This window comes from Trypanosoma brucei, chromosome 4 (assembly GCF_000002445.2).
Source record: "Trypanosoma brucei brucei TREU927 chromosome 4, complete sequence".
Taxonomy (NCBI): domain Eukaryota; phylum Euglenozoa; class Kinetoplastea; order Trypanosomatida; family Trypanosomatidae; genus Trypanosoma; species Trypanosoma brucei.
This window is the reverse complement of record NC_007277.1, coordinates 238,268-252,107: the sequence shown is the minus strand read 5'-3', so window position 1 is coordinate 252,107 and position 13,840 is coordinate 238,268. Positions and strand designations below refer to the sequence as shown.

General features: G+C 49.6%; 1 protein-coding gene across 1 annotated transcript, besides 1 other annotated feature; it reads left to right on the top strand.

Moving 5' to 3' along the window:
* Positions 1 to 13,840: part of a sequence feature (sequence corresponds to BAC RPCI93-5E12) that runs on past both edges of the window.
* On the top strand, positions 424 to 13,770 carry Tb927.4.870 (dynein heavy chain, putative; the record flags this gene model as incomplete). Its single annotated transcript, XM_839144.1, has 1 exon — positions 424 to 13,770. The coding sequence occupies one exon, from the start codon at positions 424 to 426 to the stop codon at positions 13,768 to 13,770; it is 13,347 nt and encodes a 4,448-aa protein (XP_844237.1).

The following is a 13,840-nucleotide window of genomic DNA, read 5'->3' as shown; positions in this document are numbered from 1 at the left end:
GACGACCCCCGCCTGGAGTGGTTCGCTTCGCGCGTGAAGGGCTGCCTCTGGGGCGTAAGTGACGCTGCTATCCAAACTTTATTCAATGACGAGGTAGCATTACAACAAATCCTCACTGTGTTCGACACCGAACGTGAGTCATTCATTGCTGTCACAGCTACCGAGGCCTTACCAACGGAAAATCGGCAGGAGACGCTTACTATGGGGCGACAAGAGGGTACCGGTGGCAACCGAGTAAAGCTTGCAGTTACAACTGACGCAGTTGTAAACACGAACATCACCGACTCTGCCAATTTTCCGCAAGACCGCACTAGATGTGTATTTTTTGTTCGTATGGAGTATGTAAAATTGCCACGGGAGGTGGTAAAGGACTGGAAAACAGATCCACAGTGTCCTATCCATAAGGCATTTGAAGTCTCAGGCATGATCGTACCGTCGTTGGTTACATTCTTGAAACTACTGAAACACGTCTACAAACCCCTCGTGGAGGATGTGGAAGCTGAATCGGGAAAAACTAGGTTCATCGCCACAAAGAAGGCTGTAAACAAGTATCTGTATACAGAAGTGCTAAATTGGGTGCAACGAATTGAAATGCAAATGACGGGGTTCCGAAGCCAGGTTTGTGCTGAGCGCCGCCTCATGATTCCACAGATGTTGTTGTCAATGGATAACTCTGATGCAGGCATCAGTTCTGTTCTTGCAAACGAAGATATCATTCGACAGGTGGATATTACGGTCGGGCAGTGGCAAGCAGAAATCAGCTTGGCTATGTCCCTTGATCCACAGAAGGAGGGGCCATTGGGAGAGATTGAATATTGGCGTGAGAAGTACAGCACTATCAGTGCTCTTTATGAGCAGATCAACTCCCCAGAAGCGAAATTAATTATGAAAGTAGCCAAGGAGGCTGAGTGTAACTCTTACCACCTTATATCTTCGACGATTCAACAGTTTTTCCGCTACTACGCGGAGGCTAAAGATAACGTGAAGTTCCTTGGTACCCTAGATCGCCACTTTCGAACGCTACACGGTGTGACGCCTGTGACTGGCTCGTTACAACCCATTATTGACACGCTTTCATCTATGATGACTGGCGTGCGGATGGTGTGGATTATTTCTCGTTACTACTGCACGGAGGAGCGCATGGTTGGACTTCTAGAGAAGGTTGCGAAATTAATATCCCAGAAGGTCTCGCAGCACATTGACTTTCACAGAATACTGAGTCTACCATTCGCAGAGGCCAAGGCCGTAGTTACCGAGGGACAGCAATGCCTTCTGAAGTGGAAGGCGGCATACCTTGGCACCCAGGAGGAAATTAACTCCAGTGAGCGCGAGCAGCCGTGGAACTTCAACCAAAAACGTTTGTTTGAAACCACAGATTACATGTCCGATCGGTGCACAGACTTACTAGAGGTAATAGAGACTGTGGAATACTACACAATGGTTCTTGGCGCCCAGTTAAAAACAGTACTGACGGACACGAGTGGAATCGAGCGTATCCTGAAGGATGTGGAAAGAGTCAAGCGACCTTTCGAGTCTCTTACTTTTGACCCCTTCGAAAGGAAGGCAACACATAACTGGCAACTAGTGTTCTCTAACTTCGTCAATATGGTGGCCAATCTTGATCGTGAGGTATCTGACTTTATAAACAAGATATTCGACGACGATTTGCGCAGCGCCGAGTCCGCCTTTGAGCTGCTGCTCTCGTTTAAATGCATTGGTTCGCGGCCGCAGCGCGTGGGGGAGGCATTTGACACTGCTTCGCTCCTTCTGGAGAAGGCTGACCGTATTCTCGCCCAGTTTTTCAACGAAGTAAATCGTGTTCGGAATATATTTGTGCAACTGAAAGATAATCCACCGCTGACGAAGAATCAACCTCCCGTTGCAGGTGCCATTCACTGGAGTACTTCACTGTTCCAACGCCTCAAGAAACCTATTATCCGCTTCCAACAGGAGGGGATGCTTAACACCCACATGGGGAAGCAGGTGAGAGCAAAGTACGCTGAAGTGGCTCAGCAGATGAAAGATTATGCCACCTCTCGTTTCATGCAGTGGGGTGAGCGTGTACGACAGGGCACAACGGCTTCTCTCAAGATGAATATCATCGTGAAGGAGAGTGATAACACGTATGTGACAAATTTTGATATTGAGTTGTTCAACCTGATAAGGGAGGCGAAGTATTTGGATCGACTGGGTTTTGAGGTACCACAAGAGGCGCTCAATGTGACTCTGCAGGATGAATCGTACCATGCAAATGTGGATGCCTTGAAGGCAATGCTACTGAACTTCAACTATGAGTTGCAGAATGCACTTGAGGGCCCAGAGCGTGTTATTTTGGCGAGGAACATCCGTGAGCTTCGACAGGCGCTGGAGCCCGGGCTACACGACATCAACTGGACCAGTTTGGGTATTCCTGACTTCGTGTTGAATTGTGAACGTGCAATCACCAAATTTCGGAACCTAAGTCGCGAGGTGCGCAAGCGAGCCGATCATATCCAGACACAGGTTGTAAATAAAATCGGCTCAACAAGACTCATGCCCGAGTACGAACGGTTGCTGCAGGCAGGGGGCGAATTGCCGGAACTGCAGGTCCTTGTTGAGACAATAGAGCGGCGCCGTGCAGACCTAGTTGATGGATGTCTCCGTGCGTATAGCACAGCGAAGCCACTGTTGACAAAGGTGGAGAGTCAACTCGTCGGCACCCACACGGGGAAATGCCTCCTACTGGAGAGTTACTACCATCACTGGGAACACCGCATATGGAAGGCCGTGACGAAGATGGTGCTTAGTTCGCTTGTGGCCTTTGCCAAGATGCTCGGTTACCGTGTGAGTTCTTCATCAGCAAAGCGACCACCATTGTTTAAGGTAATGATATTCTTGACGACAGAACCGACCTACTCTCCACCCCAGCAGGAAATCACGAGTGCATTTCACAAGGTGCAGGCGGGAATAATTGCATCCACTCAACGGTTCCGGCGATGGATGCGGGGTACATGTATTGAGTTTACACAGGGAGAGCTGGTACCGCGGCCCCCTGAGGGAGAGCACGAAACACTCTTCACATACTACCAGGACATTAACAACTTGTCTCAGGTGTACCGGCTGCAGGCCATCATCAACCGAACAATTCAAACCCATCTCTCCGCACTCGCAACAAACATCAAACTGTTGCAAAGGTATCGATTTGTTTATCTTTCCGACAAGAAACTTTCTGTGGAACAGCAGGCAAAGAACCAGTTCCACTGGATTGACTACGATGCGAAGTTCCAGCTGTACTTCAACATGATTGCTGATTTCGATGCTGAGAAGCACATTCACGACTTTGGTTTTATGCGCTGCGACGAAAGTACCTTCTATTCCGATTTGGTAGAGCATGTGCATCAGTGGATTGCTATGGAAGGTGCGCAGTTGAATGAAACTGTTCGTGCTCGCATGCAAAAGCGGTACTCCAGCATTATCCGCGTCAACCAGGATTTGGAAAGGCAGTGCGAGAAGATTGAGGATTTGAAATTTGTTTTGGAGGTCATGCACGATGCGCGCGCCTTCTCTTTGGATGTAGAACAGGACATTATTGACATCAAGTACATATACGAGTCCATCATGCACTTCGGTGTTTCTGTGGATCCCCGTGAGTTAAAGCAAGCAATGGACCTTCACGACTTGTGGGAGTGTACGTTGGCGAGAGTGCACGAAACAGAGAAGGCGTTAGAGCCAAAGAAAATGCAGTTTAGAGAGCACACGCGCAACGAGGTGGAGAATTTTCTTGTAAAAGGTAAGGCTGTGCTTAAGGAGTTCCGTAAGAAGGGTCCAGGTCGTGCTGGTATCGACCTGCAAGAGGGTAACCGCCTCAGGAAGGAGTGGCGTGAGCATCTTGTGCAGCTCCAAGCTAGGAGAGAACAGCTGACGAAGGCAGAAAAGTTATTTGATTTACCTCTCACAGGTCATACTCATTTGCAACAGCTCAATGAAGAGTTGACTAAGGTTGAAACTGTGTATGACTTGTACGTTCAATGGGTTGCGGTTCTGAAGCGTTGGAATCGAAGCAGTTGGAAGGATCTTCTTCTAGAAGACTTGCAGAGCACGACGGAAGAAAAGGTGAAGCAAGCTCGTGTTTTGGGAAGAACGCATGGTGATGTGGAGCCGTTTGCGGATGTACAGCAGGTTATTGCAAATTTTTACTCTTCGCTACCCCTCTTGGCAAAGCTTAAAAGCCCCGCACTGAAGCAGCGACACTGGGTTGAGTTAATGCGCGTTACATCGAAGCAGTTTGCTGTCGAGCAGATTACTCTGGATGATTTCATTGCAATGGAGTTGTACCGATTTTCTGATGAAATTGATGGTATTGTGTTATCTGCCGCGAGAGAGCAAGCTGTTGAAAAGGATATTACATCTGTGAAGGAGTTTTGGTTCAAAGCGGAGTTCGTATCTGTTCCCTACGAGCCGCGCAAAGGGGAAGTGCGGTGCCATGTCCTCAGCGACACGAGCGAGATACAAGAGGCAGTTGATGATAACATTCTCAAGATGCAGTCCATCGCCAACGTGAAGTGGGCGCAACCGTTCATGGATGAGGTGAAGTTATGGGAAAAGAAACTGGCCACGATTAACGATGTGATGGCCGTCTGGATTGTAGTGCAAATGAAGTGGCAGTATTTGGAGTCTATCTTTAGGGGTAGTGACGACATAGCCCAACAACTACCGAAGGAGTCAGCGAAGTTCAATGAACTAGATAAGAGGTTTGTTCGCATTATGAATGAAACGGCAGCAGCCCCTAACGTGGACGTGTGCTGCAACGTCGGTGGGCGCTTGGATGAGTTCCGTTACCTTGAGGAGAAACTTGAAGAGTGCCAGAAGGATCTGTCAAACTTCCTCGAGACGAAGCGACGCATGTTTCCAAGGTTTTACTTCATTTCGGATGACGAATTGTTATCCATTCTGGCTGCCAATAGGGCGAGAGCGGTGCAGGACCATATGCTGAAGATGTTTGACAACTCTGCGCGGATTATATTCAAGAATGAGGATGATGATACGGTGTGTGGCGTGGAGTCACAGGAGGGTGAACGACTAAACTTCGATAGACAGGTGCGAACCGAAGATACACCTGTGGAAGAGTGGCTGCAGGCTGTACTGGACGAGACACACGCCTCACTGCATGATCTTCTTAAAGGAGGTGTTTACTATTACCCACGGATGCCCCGTTTGGACTGGGTGAAGAAGAATCATGGCATGGTGACCCTCACGGGTGCGAAGATCTGGTGGACGTTTGAGGTTGAGGATTCCTTCAACGCAGTGAAGAAGGGGAAGAAAAATGCAGTCAAGGATCTCTCGGGTAAGCTAACACGTCAACTGATTGATTTGGTGGGGGAGATGGATAAAGACATAGATAAGCAGTACGCCAAGAAGATAAACACACTGATTATTGTGGATGTCCACGGTCGCGACATTGTGGATCGGTTTGTAAGGGATTCCATAACGGATGTGCGTGAATTCGACTGGGAGTCGCAGCTACGATTCTACTGGGAGCGGGATGGCGACACATGTGCTATTCGGCAGTGCACAGGTCACTTTAAGTATGGTTATGAATACATGGGACTCAACGGCCGCCTCGTGATCACACCGTTAACTGATCGGTGCTTCATGACACTTACGCAGGCGTTATCATTCTACCTTGGCGGAGCTCCTGGTGGCCCTGCAGGGACGGGAAAGACTGAATCTGTGAAGGATCTGGCGAAGGCGATGTCCATTCATTGTGTTGTTTTCAACTGTGGAGAGGGTCTTGACTACAAAGCTATGGGAACAATCTTTTCTGGCTTATCGCAGTCCGGTTCGTGGGGTTGCTTCGACGAGTTCAACCGTATTGAGTTACCGGTACTTTCCGTGGTGTCCGAGCAGTTGCGTAGTATCCAGAGTGCACTGAAGACGAGGGAAAAGGAATTTCTTTTCGGAGATACAATGATACGACTTGTGCCGACCGTTGGTGTTTTCATCACCATGAACCCGGGTTACGCTGGTCGCGTGGAGCTTCCAGATAACCTGAAGGCTCTTTTCCGTCCTGTGGTGATGGTGGTTCCCGATATGGAGCTTATTGCCGAGAATATGCTCTTCTCAGAGGGCTTTGCCACCGCTCGTGAACTTGCAAAGAAGATGGTGACGCTCTATCAACTCGCTCGCGGACAACTTTCGAAGCAGCACCACTACGATTGGGGTCTTAGGGCACTAAAGGCGGTGCTGGCGATGGCAGGGCAACTGAAACGAGGCGCACCCGATTTGTCGGAGGAAGCTGTGCTGATGCGGGCGCTACGTGACATGAACACTCCCAAGTTCGTTGCGGAAGATGAGCCCCTCTTCAAGGGTCTTATCGGCGATTTATTCCCCGGTCTTGATCCTACACGTGCGCCTCAGGAAAATCTTTCTCGGGCTGCGACAAAGGTATTCAAGGACAAGGGGTTCTACATCGATGCCAAACAGGTTGATAAGGTTGTCCAGTTATATGAAACAATGCAAACTCGACACACTTCGATGGTCGTAGGACCCACCGGTGGCGGTAAGTCGACTGTTATTGACTGTTTGTGTAAGTCTCAGACACAACTCGGTCTCCCGACAAAACTTTTTGTCGTGAATCCTAAGGCGCAACCTACAACTGTTCTGTACGGTGTAATGGACCCAATGACTCGCAGCTGGGCTGATGGTATTTTCTCAAACATTTTCCGTGCCATCAACCGACCTGTGGAAGGAGGCGAGCGAGAGCGGCGGTATGTAGTTTTCGACGGTGATGTGGACGCTAAATGGGTTGAGGACATGAATTCTGTGATGGACGACAACAAATTACTTACACTTCCCAACGGTGAACGTATCCGTCTTTTGCCAACAAGTTCACTTCTCTTTGAAGTCGGTGACCTTCAGTACGCGTCCCCTGCCACCGTGTCACGTGTGGGTATGGTCTTCCTGGATCCCATAAACCTCGGTTGGAAACCGTTCATGCACTCTTGGAAGTTAAACCGCCCGAGGGATGAGCTAGAAACCCTCAACGAACTGATTGACAAATACATTGAACCCCTCATCAACTTTGTGCTTGAAGGCATTGATGGAGAGGAGATTTCGGATCCTCCGAAGGCAGTTATACCTACCTCTGACCTAAACATGGTGCGGCAGTTGACTACCTTAATTGACACTGTATCATCTCAGAAGACGTCGCTCGAACCAAAGGCGCTGCAATGTGTCTTCATTTTTTGCTCTGTTTGGAGCTTCGGCGCCCTGATCACCACTGAGGAAGATCGACTGCGATTCGATAAGTTTTTGAAGAAGATTACCGGGTGGAACATGCAAGACGTTGGTGACAAGTTCCTTACTCGGTTTGTTGGAAGCGGCTCTCTTCCAGAGCGTAAAACAATGTACGACTACTTCTTTGATCTTGAGGACAACCGTTGGAAGCCGTGGCACGTACTTGTGTGCCCCTTCGAGCGACCACCAGGGGCAAAGTTTGGCTCACTACTCGTCGGTACACCCGATACGGAGCGTAATATGTGGCTGCTGAACAAAATTGTACTGAACCGCACTCCTGTCATGCTTGTCGGTAAGAGTGGCACTGCTAAGACGGTAACCATACAAACATATCTTCGTCAGTTGAAGCAGAAGTCCCTGGAGATGGACACTGATGGAGATGTACACCTTGAGGAAATGATTCTCGAGATGAACTTCAGTTCTCGTACTACCAGCCTCGATGCTCAGAGGGCTATGGAGGATAATATTGAGAAACGCACCAACACCGTTCTCGGACCTCCAGCGAAGAAGCGGCTTGTTGTTTTTATCGACGACATAAATATGCCCAAGGTAGACTTATATGGTACGCAGCAGCCTATTGCCTTCCTTAAACTTCTCATTGAGCACCAGTCGTGGTACGACCGCAAAGATTTGCTTTTCAAGAATGTGCGTGACACGCAGTTCGTATCAGCCATGGCTCCTCCTGGAGGTGGTCGTAATGCTCTTGATCCCCGTTTCGTATCACTCTTCACGGTGTTTAACGTTTTGTTTCCTTCCGATGAATCGATCAACACTATATACGGTCAAATTCTCACCGACGCTTATAAGTCGATGTCAAAGGAGGTGGCAGATATGTCCATACCACTCACCACTATGACGCTCAACCTCTACCAACGGTTGTTCGTATCCCTTCCTGCAACCCCAGCGAAGTTCCACTACATCTTCAATTTGCGAGATTTCTCACGAGTATACGAGGGTCTCTGCCGTGCCACGCCAGAGAAGTTCCCTACCCGACAGAGCGTTGTGCGGTTGTGGCGAAATGAGATTTACCGTGTCTTTGTCGATCGTATGTCGGATGAGGACGACAAGGGGTTTGTGTCACGTGCCGTGGAGGAAGAAATTAGAAGACACTTCCCAGATGTTGCCGAGTCTGCAATTGCAGATCCCTTGATGTTCGGTGACTTTGGTGACTTTGTTGTGGATAGTGAAGACCCCCGGAAGCACATATATGAGGATTTTGGGGCCGAGTACTCGAAGGCGCGTCAGTTAGTGGAGGCGATGTTGGATGAGGTTAACACTCCAACAAAGAAAATGGATCTAGTGATGTTTGACATGGCATTGGATCACCTCCTCCGGATCACACGTGTGATATCACTCCCGCGCGGTAACTGCCTACTTGTTGGTGTTGGTGGTAGTGGTAAGCAGTCGCTCACCCGATTGGCCGCCGCGATATGCCAGATGGAGGTGTTCGAGGTGGTTCTCTCTCGTAACTACAACGAGGACTGTTTTCGCGAGGACCTGAAGCGACTCTACACTCGAGTTGGCGTTCAGCAGAAACAAGTTGTTTTCCTCTTTATGGATAGCCACGTCAAGGAGGAAGGGTTTCTCGAGCTTATCAACAACATGCTTGCCTCCGGTATGGTTCCAGCTCTCTTCACAGAGGAAGAAAAGGAGCCTCTGTACAACAGTGTGCTGCGGGAACTTGAGGCGAACAAACTTGCACCGTCGAAGGACAACAAATGGACGGCCTTTGTCTCGCGTTGCCGTGATAATTTGCACGTGGTGCTCTCAATGAGTCCGTCGGGGGAGGTCCTGCGTACTCGATGTCGGAGCTTCCCAGCACTTATCAATAACACAACAATCGACTGGTTTCAGAAGTGGCCTCCACAGGCGCTTGAAGCCGTTGGTACGAGGATTCTTCAGTCTGAGGACCTTCCTGAGGAAGTGAAGGCTTCTATAGTTAATCATGTGGTTTACGTGCATGTAACGGCTGATGATTTGTCCGCACGGTATCAGATGGAATTGAAGCGGTATAACTACGTGACGCCAAAGAACTTCCTAGGGTTTCTTGCTAATTACTCAAAACTGTTGACCACACGCCGTGAAGACATTGACGATCTCGTGAAGAAGTTCGCTATTGGTCTTGAGAGACTCGACCACGCACAAGAGGATGTGAAGGTTCTTCAGGAGGAACTTGCAGAGAAGGAAGTGACGCTGCGCGAGAAGCAAGACATTAACGAACGCATGACGAGTGAGATTAAAGACCAAAAGACACGGAATGAGAAGCGCAAGGCGGAGGCATTAGTGATGGAGGAGGAGCTCAATGTACAGAACGAAGAAATCGAGAGAGAGAGTGCGCAGGCCCAAGAGGTGCTTGCCCTTGCGATGCCGGCTCTTGAGGAGGCGACAGAGGCAGTTAAGCATATCAACCCCAAGAGTATTACAGAGCTCAAATCCTTTGCCAAGCCACCGGCGAGTGTTGTGGCGGTTGTTCGTATGGTTTGCGTCGTGAAGGGAGTTCCCGCCACATGGGAGTCGGGTAGAACAATGATGGGGCAGAATGACTTCATCCGTTCTTTGGTTGATATTGATTCCCTTGCAGGTACACTGAATCAGGGGAAAATCAACGAAATCAATAGGATTCTCAAAGAGTTTCCCGTCAACTCCAATGACCTTAAAAAAGTAAGTTTGGCCGCTTCAGGGCTGATGATTTGGGTTGAGGCAATGAAAGCGTATTGGAACACCGCCAAGGAGGTGCTACCCAAGCAGGCTCGTGTGCGTGAGCTTCAGGATGCCAAGGCCAAGGCGGAGCGGCAGTTAGCTGCGTGCCAAGATGAAATTCAGGATCTAACAGCTGGTTTGCGAATGCTTGAGGAACGACTTGAGGCCGGTATGAGCGAAGCCCGGCGACTTCAGCAAGAAAAGGCACTGATGGAACGACGACTAAATGCAGCTAGGAAGTTGCTCGATGGTTTTGGTTCCGAACGTGTGCGGTGGGCGGAACAGAAGGAGACGCTTGGTGACGTAAGGAACAGGTTAGTAGGCGATTGCTTGGCAGGTGCCGCGTTCCTTTCATATCTTGGCGCCTTTACCTTCAGCTATCGGCAAGAGGCGCTAGAGAGTGTGTGGCTGAAGGATATTAGGGAGCGAAACATTCCACTTTCGGAGGGTTTCACAATCCAACATCTCCTTACCGACGAGGTGTCCATTTCTCAGTGGGCAAGTGACGGTCTCCCGTCTGACGATCTCTCCGTGCAAAATGGTATTCTTACCACGATGAGCACACAACCCCCTGGACGCGGGAAGAAGGCAGGACGAGTTCGGTTCCCACTCTGCATTGACCCACAGATGCAGGCGGTAAATTGGATCAAACGGCAGCACAAGTCAAACCCACGTTTCGAGTGTGCTTCGTTTAGTGATGCTGACTTCTTGAAACGTTTGGAGTTTGCTATTCAATACGGCAATCCGTTCCTCTTTGAAGGTGTGGATGAGTTTATTGATCCAATTATTGACTCGGTCTTGGATCCCCAGTTTAGACACGATTCAGGTCAGCTTGTCATTCGCTTGGGTGACAAGGATGTCGTATGGGACTCGAACTTCAAGCTGTATTTATGCACCAAACTGCCCAATCCCGAGTACCCGGCAGAGGTGTTCGGTAAAACCATGGTTATCAACTACGGTGTTACGGAGGATGGTCTCGAGAGTCAGTTGTTGAACTTCGTTGTAGCAAGTGAACGTAGCGATCTACAGAGGCAAAGTGAGGATCTAGTGCAAACCATGGCTGAGAGCCGCGCGCAACTGAAGGAATTAGAGGATACGCTTATTCGAGAGCTAACGCTTGCTACTGGAAACATTCTTGACAACGACGAGCTTATCGCCACACTTGAGAACACTAAGAGCAGCGCCACGGAAGTGCAGCAGAAACTCGAGCAGGCGAAGGAGACAGCTCGTGTGACAGAACTTTCACGTCAGGAGTATCGTCCCGCGGCACGCCGAGGAGCTGTTCTCTACTTTGTCATCTCGGAGCTATCGGTCATTAACTCTATGTACGAGTATTCACTTTCTGCTTTCCTGCACGATGTGTTCGGGTATTCAATCACAAAGAGTGACGCATCATTTGAAATAAAGGATCGGTTGAGGAATATCATTCGCGCACTTACTTACAATCTCTACTGCTACGTTTGCATGGGTATTTTCGAGAAGGACAAACTGATGCTTTCCTTCCAAATGGCTATCCGACTTCTCACTCAAGAAAACCAGATGGTCCACAGTGAGTTGGAGTTCTTCCTCCGCGGATGTGTGCTCGCGTCGAAGGATTACCCACCACACACGGTTGAGTGGATGTCTGAGCGGCAATGGAACGATCTTTGCAAGTTGGCCCACACATGCGAGGTTTTTGAAAACGTATGCGACGATGTTGTCAATAACTCCGAGGAATGGCGTGTTTGGGCGACGGCGGATCGGCCCGAGGACCCGAGCAATCCGCTTCCATCCGGGTACAGCGAGCGCATCACCGAGTTCCAGCTTCTCTGTTTGCTCCGTTGCTTCCGCCATGACCGTATCTACACTGCTGTTTCCAACTTCGTTAGTAACTGTGAACTACTTGGTGAGGAGTACGTTATACCCCCGATTCTGAGCTACAAAGACGTGCTGGACAAGAGCTCTTCCACGTCCCCAATTGTCTGCATCGTTTCACCTGGTGCCAACCCCACGGATGAAATCATCAAGTTGGCCACGAAGGAGGTTGGAATTCAGAAACTGCGACCCATTTCACTTGGTCAGGGACAAGGAGAAGAGGCTATGAAGCTCGTAGAGGTTGGTGTGGGACGAGGACATTGGGTATTGCTGCAGAACTGTCACTTACTCACTACGTGGATGAAGGAGCTGGAGAAGGTCATTGAGAGAATGAACCAGACACCTCCTCAAGAGGAGTTTCGCCTGTGGCTCACCACTGAGCCGAGTCGTGACTTCCCAATGGGTATTTTGCAGCGGTCTCTGAAGGTGGTGAACGAGCCACCCAATGGCTTGAAGATGAATATGAAGAACACTCTCTCCAAGGTGACGGAGGATCAACTGGAAGAATGTCCGCATAGTGCCTTCCGCCCACTTGTCTTCGCATTGGCTTTCTTTCACGCTGTTGTGCAGGAGCGACGAAAGTATGGAAAGATCGGCTGGAACGTTGTGTACGACTTTAACGAGACGGACTTCTCCGTCTCCATGCGGTTGCTGGATACGTACTTGGCTAAGGCCCACCAGAACGACGACCCTATTCCATGGGATACGTTGCGTTACCTAGTTGGTGAAGTCATGTATGGTGGGCGTGTGACCGACAGCATGGACAGACGCATTGTTAAGACGTACCTTGAGGAGTACTTTGGCGATTTCCTCTTTGACACATTCCAGTCGTTCCACTTCTTCAAGAACGACGTAGTCGACTACTGCCTCCCCGCCGACAGCAACGATGTGAACAAACGAGTGCTGCTTCAGCAGATGATGGCCCATGTTGAGGCCTTCCCGAAGGATAATACACCTGAGGTCTTTGGATTGCACCCGAATGCGGAGACGGGTTACCTGCGAAATGCTGTGGATGGTATGTGGGCTAGTCTTATTGAAATGATGCCGCGATCAGTGCGGGCAGCGACAGGGGGAGGGGAATCTCGTGAGGAGGTTTTGTTGAAGTTGACGGAGGAGATACTTGCACAGATCCCAGAACCACTGGATCGCAAGAGCATAATGAGGAGTGAAAAGGAGAAGGCAGCGGAGAGTGGTCACGAAAACCTTCAGCCGACGCAGGTCGTGCTTTTACAGGAGATCGAACGGTGGAATCGGTTGGTCGTGGTGATTGTGTTGTCTCTTAAGGAGCTTCAGAAGGCACTGTCTGGTATTATTGGCATGAGTAGTGAGCTTGATGAGTTGGCGACGTCTTTACACAATGGCCATCTTCCGTCGTCGTGGCGACGGTATGCACCCGCCACAAGGAAGAAGCTGGTTCGCTGGTTAGCTCATTTCCAGAAGCGTTGTAAGCAGTATGTCGATTGGGCCACTCATGGTGAACCGAAATGTATGTGGCTTACCGGCCTCATGGTGCCTGAATCGTATATATCTGCGCTTGTGCAGGTGACATGCCGGCGCTACAAGTGGCCTCTGGACCGTTCTTCGGTGGTGATGTCAGTGACTCGCTATCTTTCCCCTAATGATGTGAAGGAGAGACCGAAGGACGGTGCGTACGTGTGTGGGCTTTTCATCGAAGGGGCTCGCTGGGACACTGAGAGGCACTGCCTCGCGCCACAGGTGAAGAAGGTTTTGACTGCTGAAATGCCTGTCATGCAGATTATTCCGATGGAGGTGTCAAAGATTAAGGCTGTATCGGTGCTGAAAACACCAGTGTACGTCACCTCCGAGCGGCGTAACGCGGCTGGTGTTGGACTAGTGTTGGAGGCTGACTTGAAAACTGACACACACGCATCTTTGTGGACATTAGAGTCGGTCGCACTCATTCTCGATTCAGATGAGTAGTGTATTTTTTTTGATTTTTTCTTCTCCCTCCTTTTTTTCTTTTCTGGTTTTGATTTCCCTTCTTACTCAT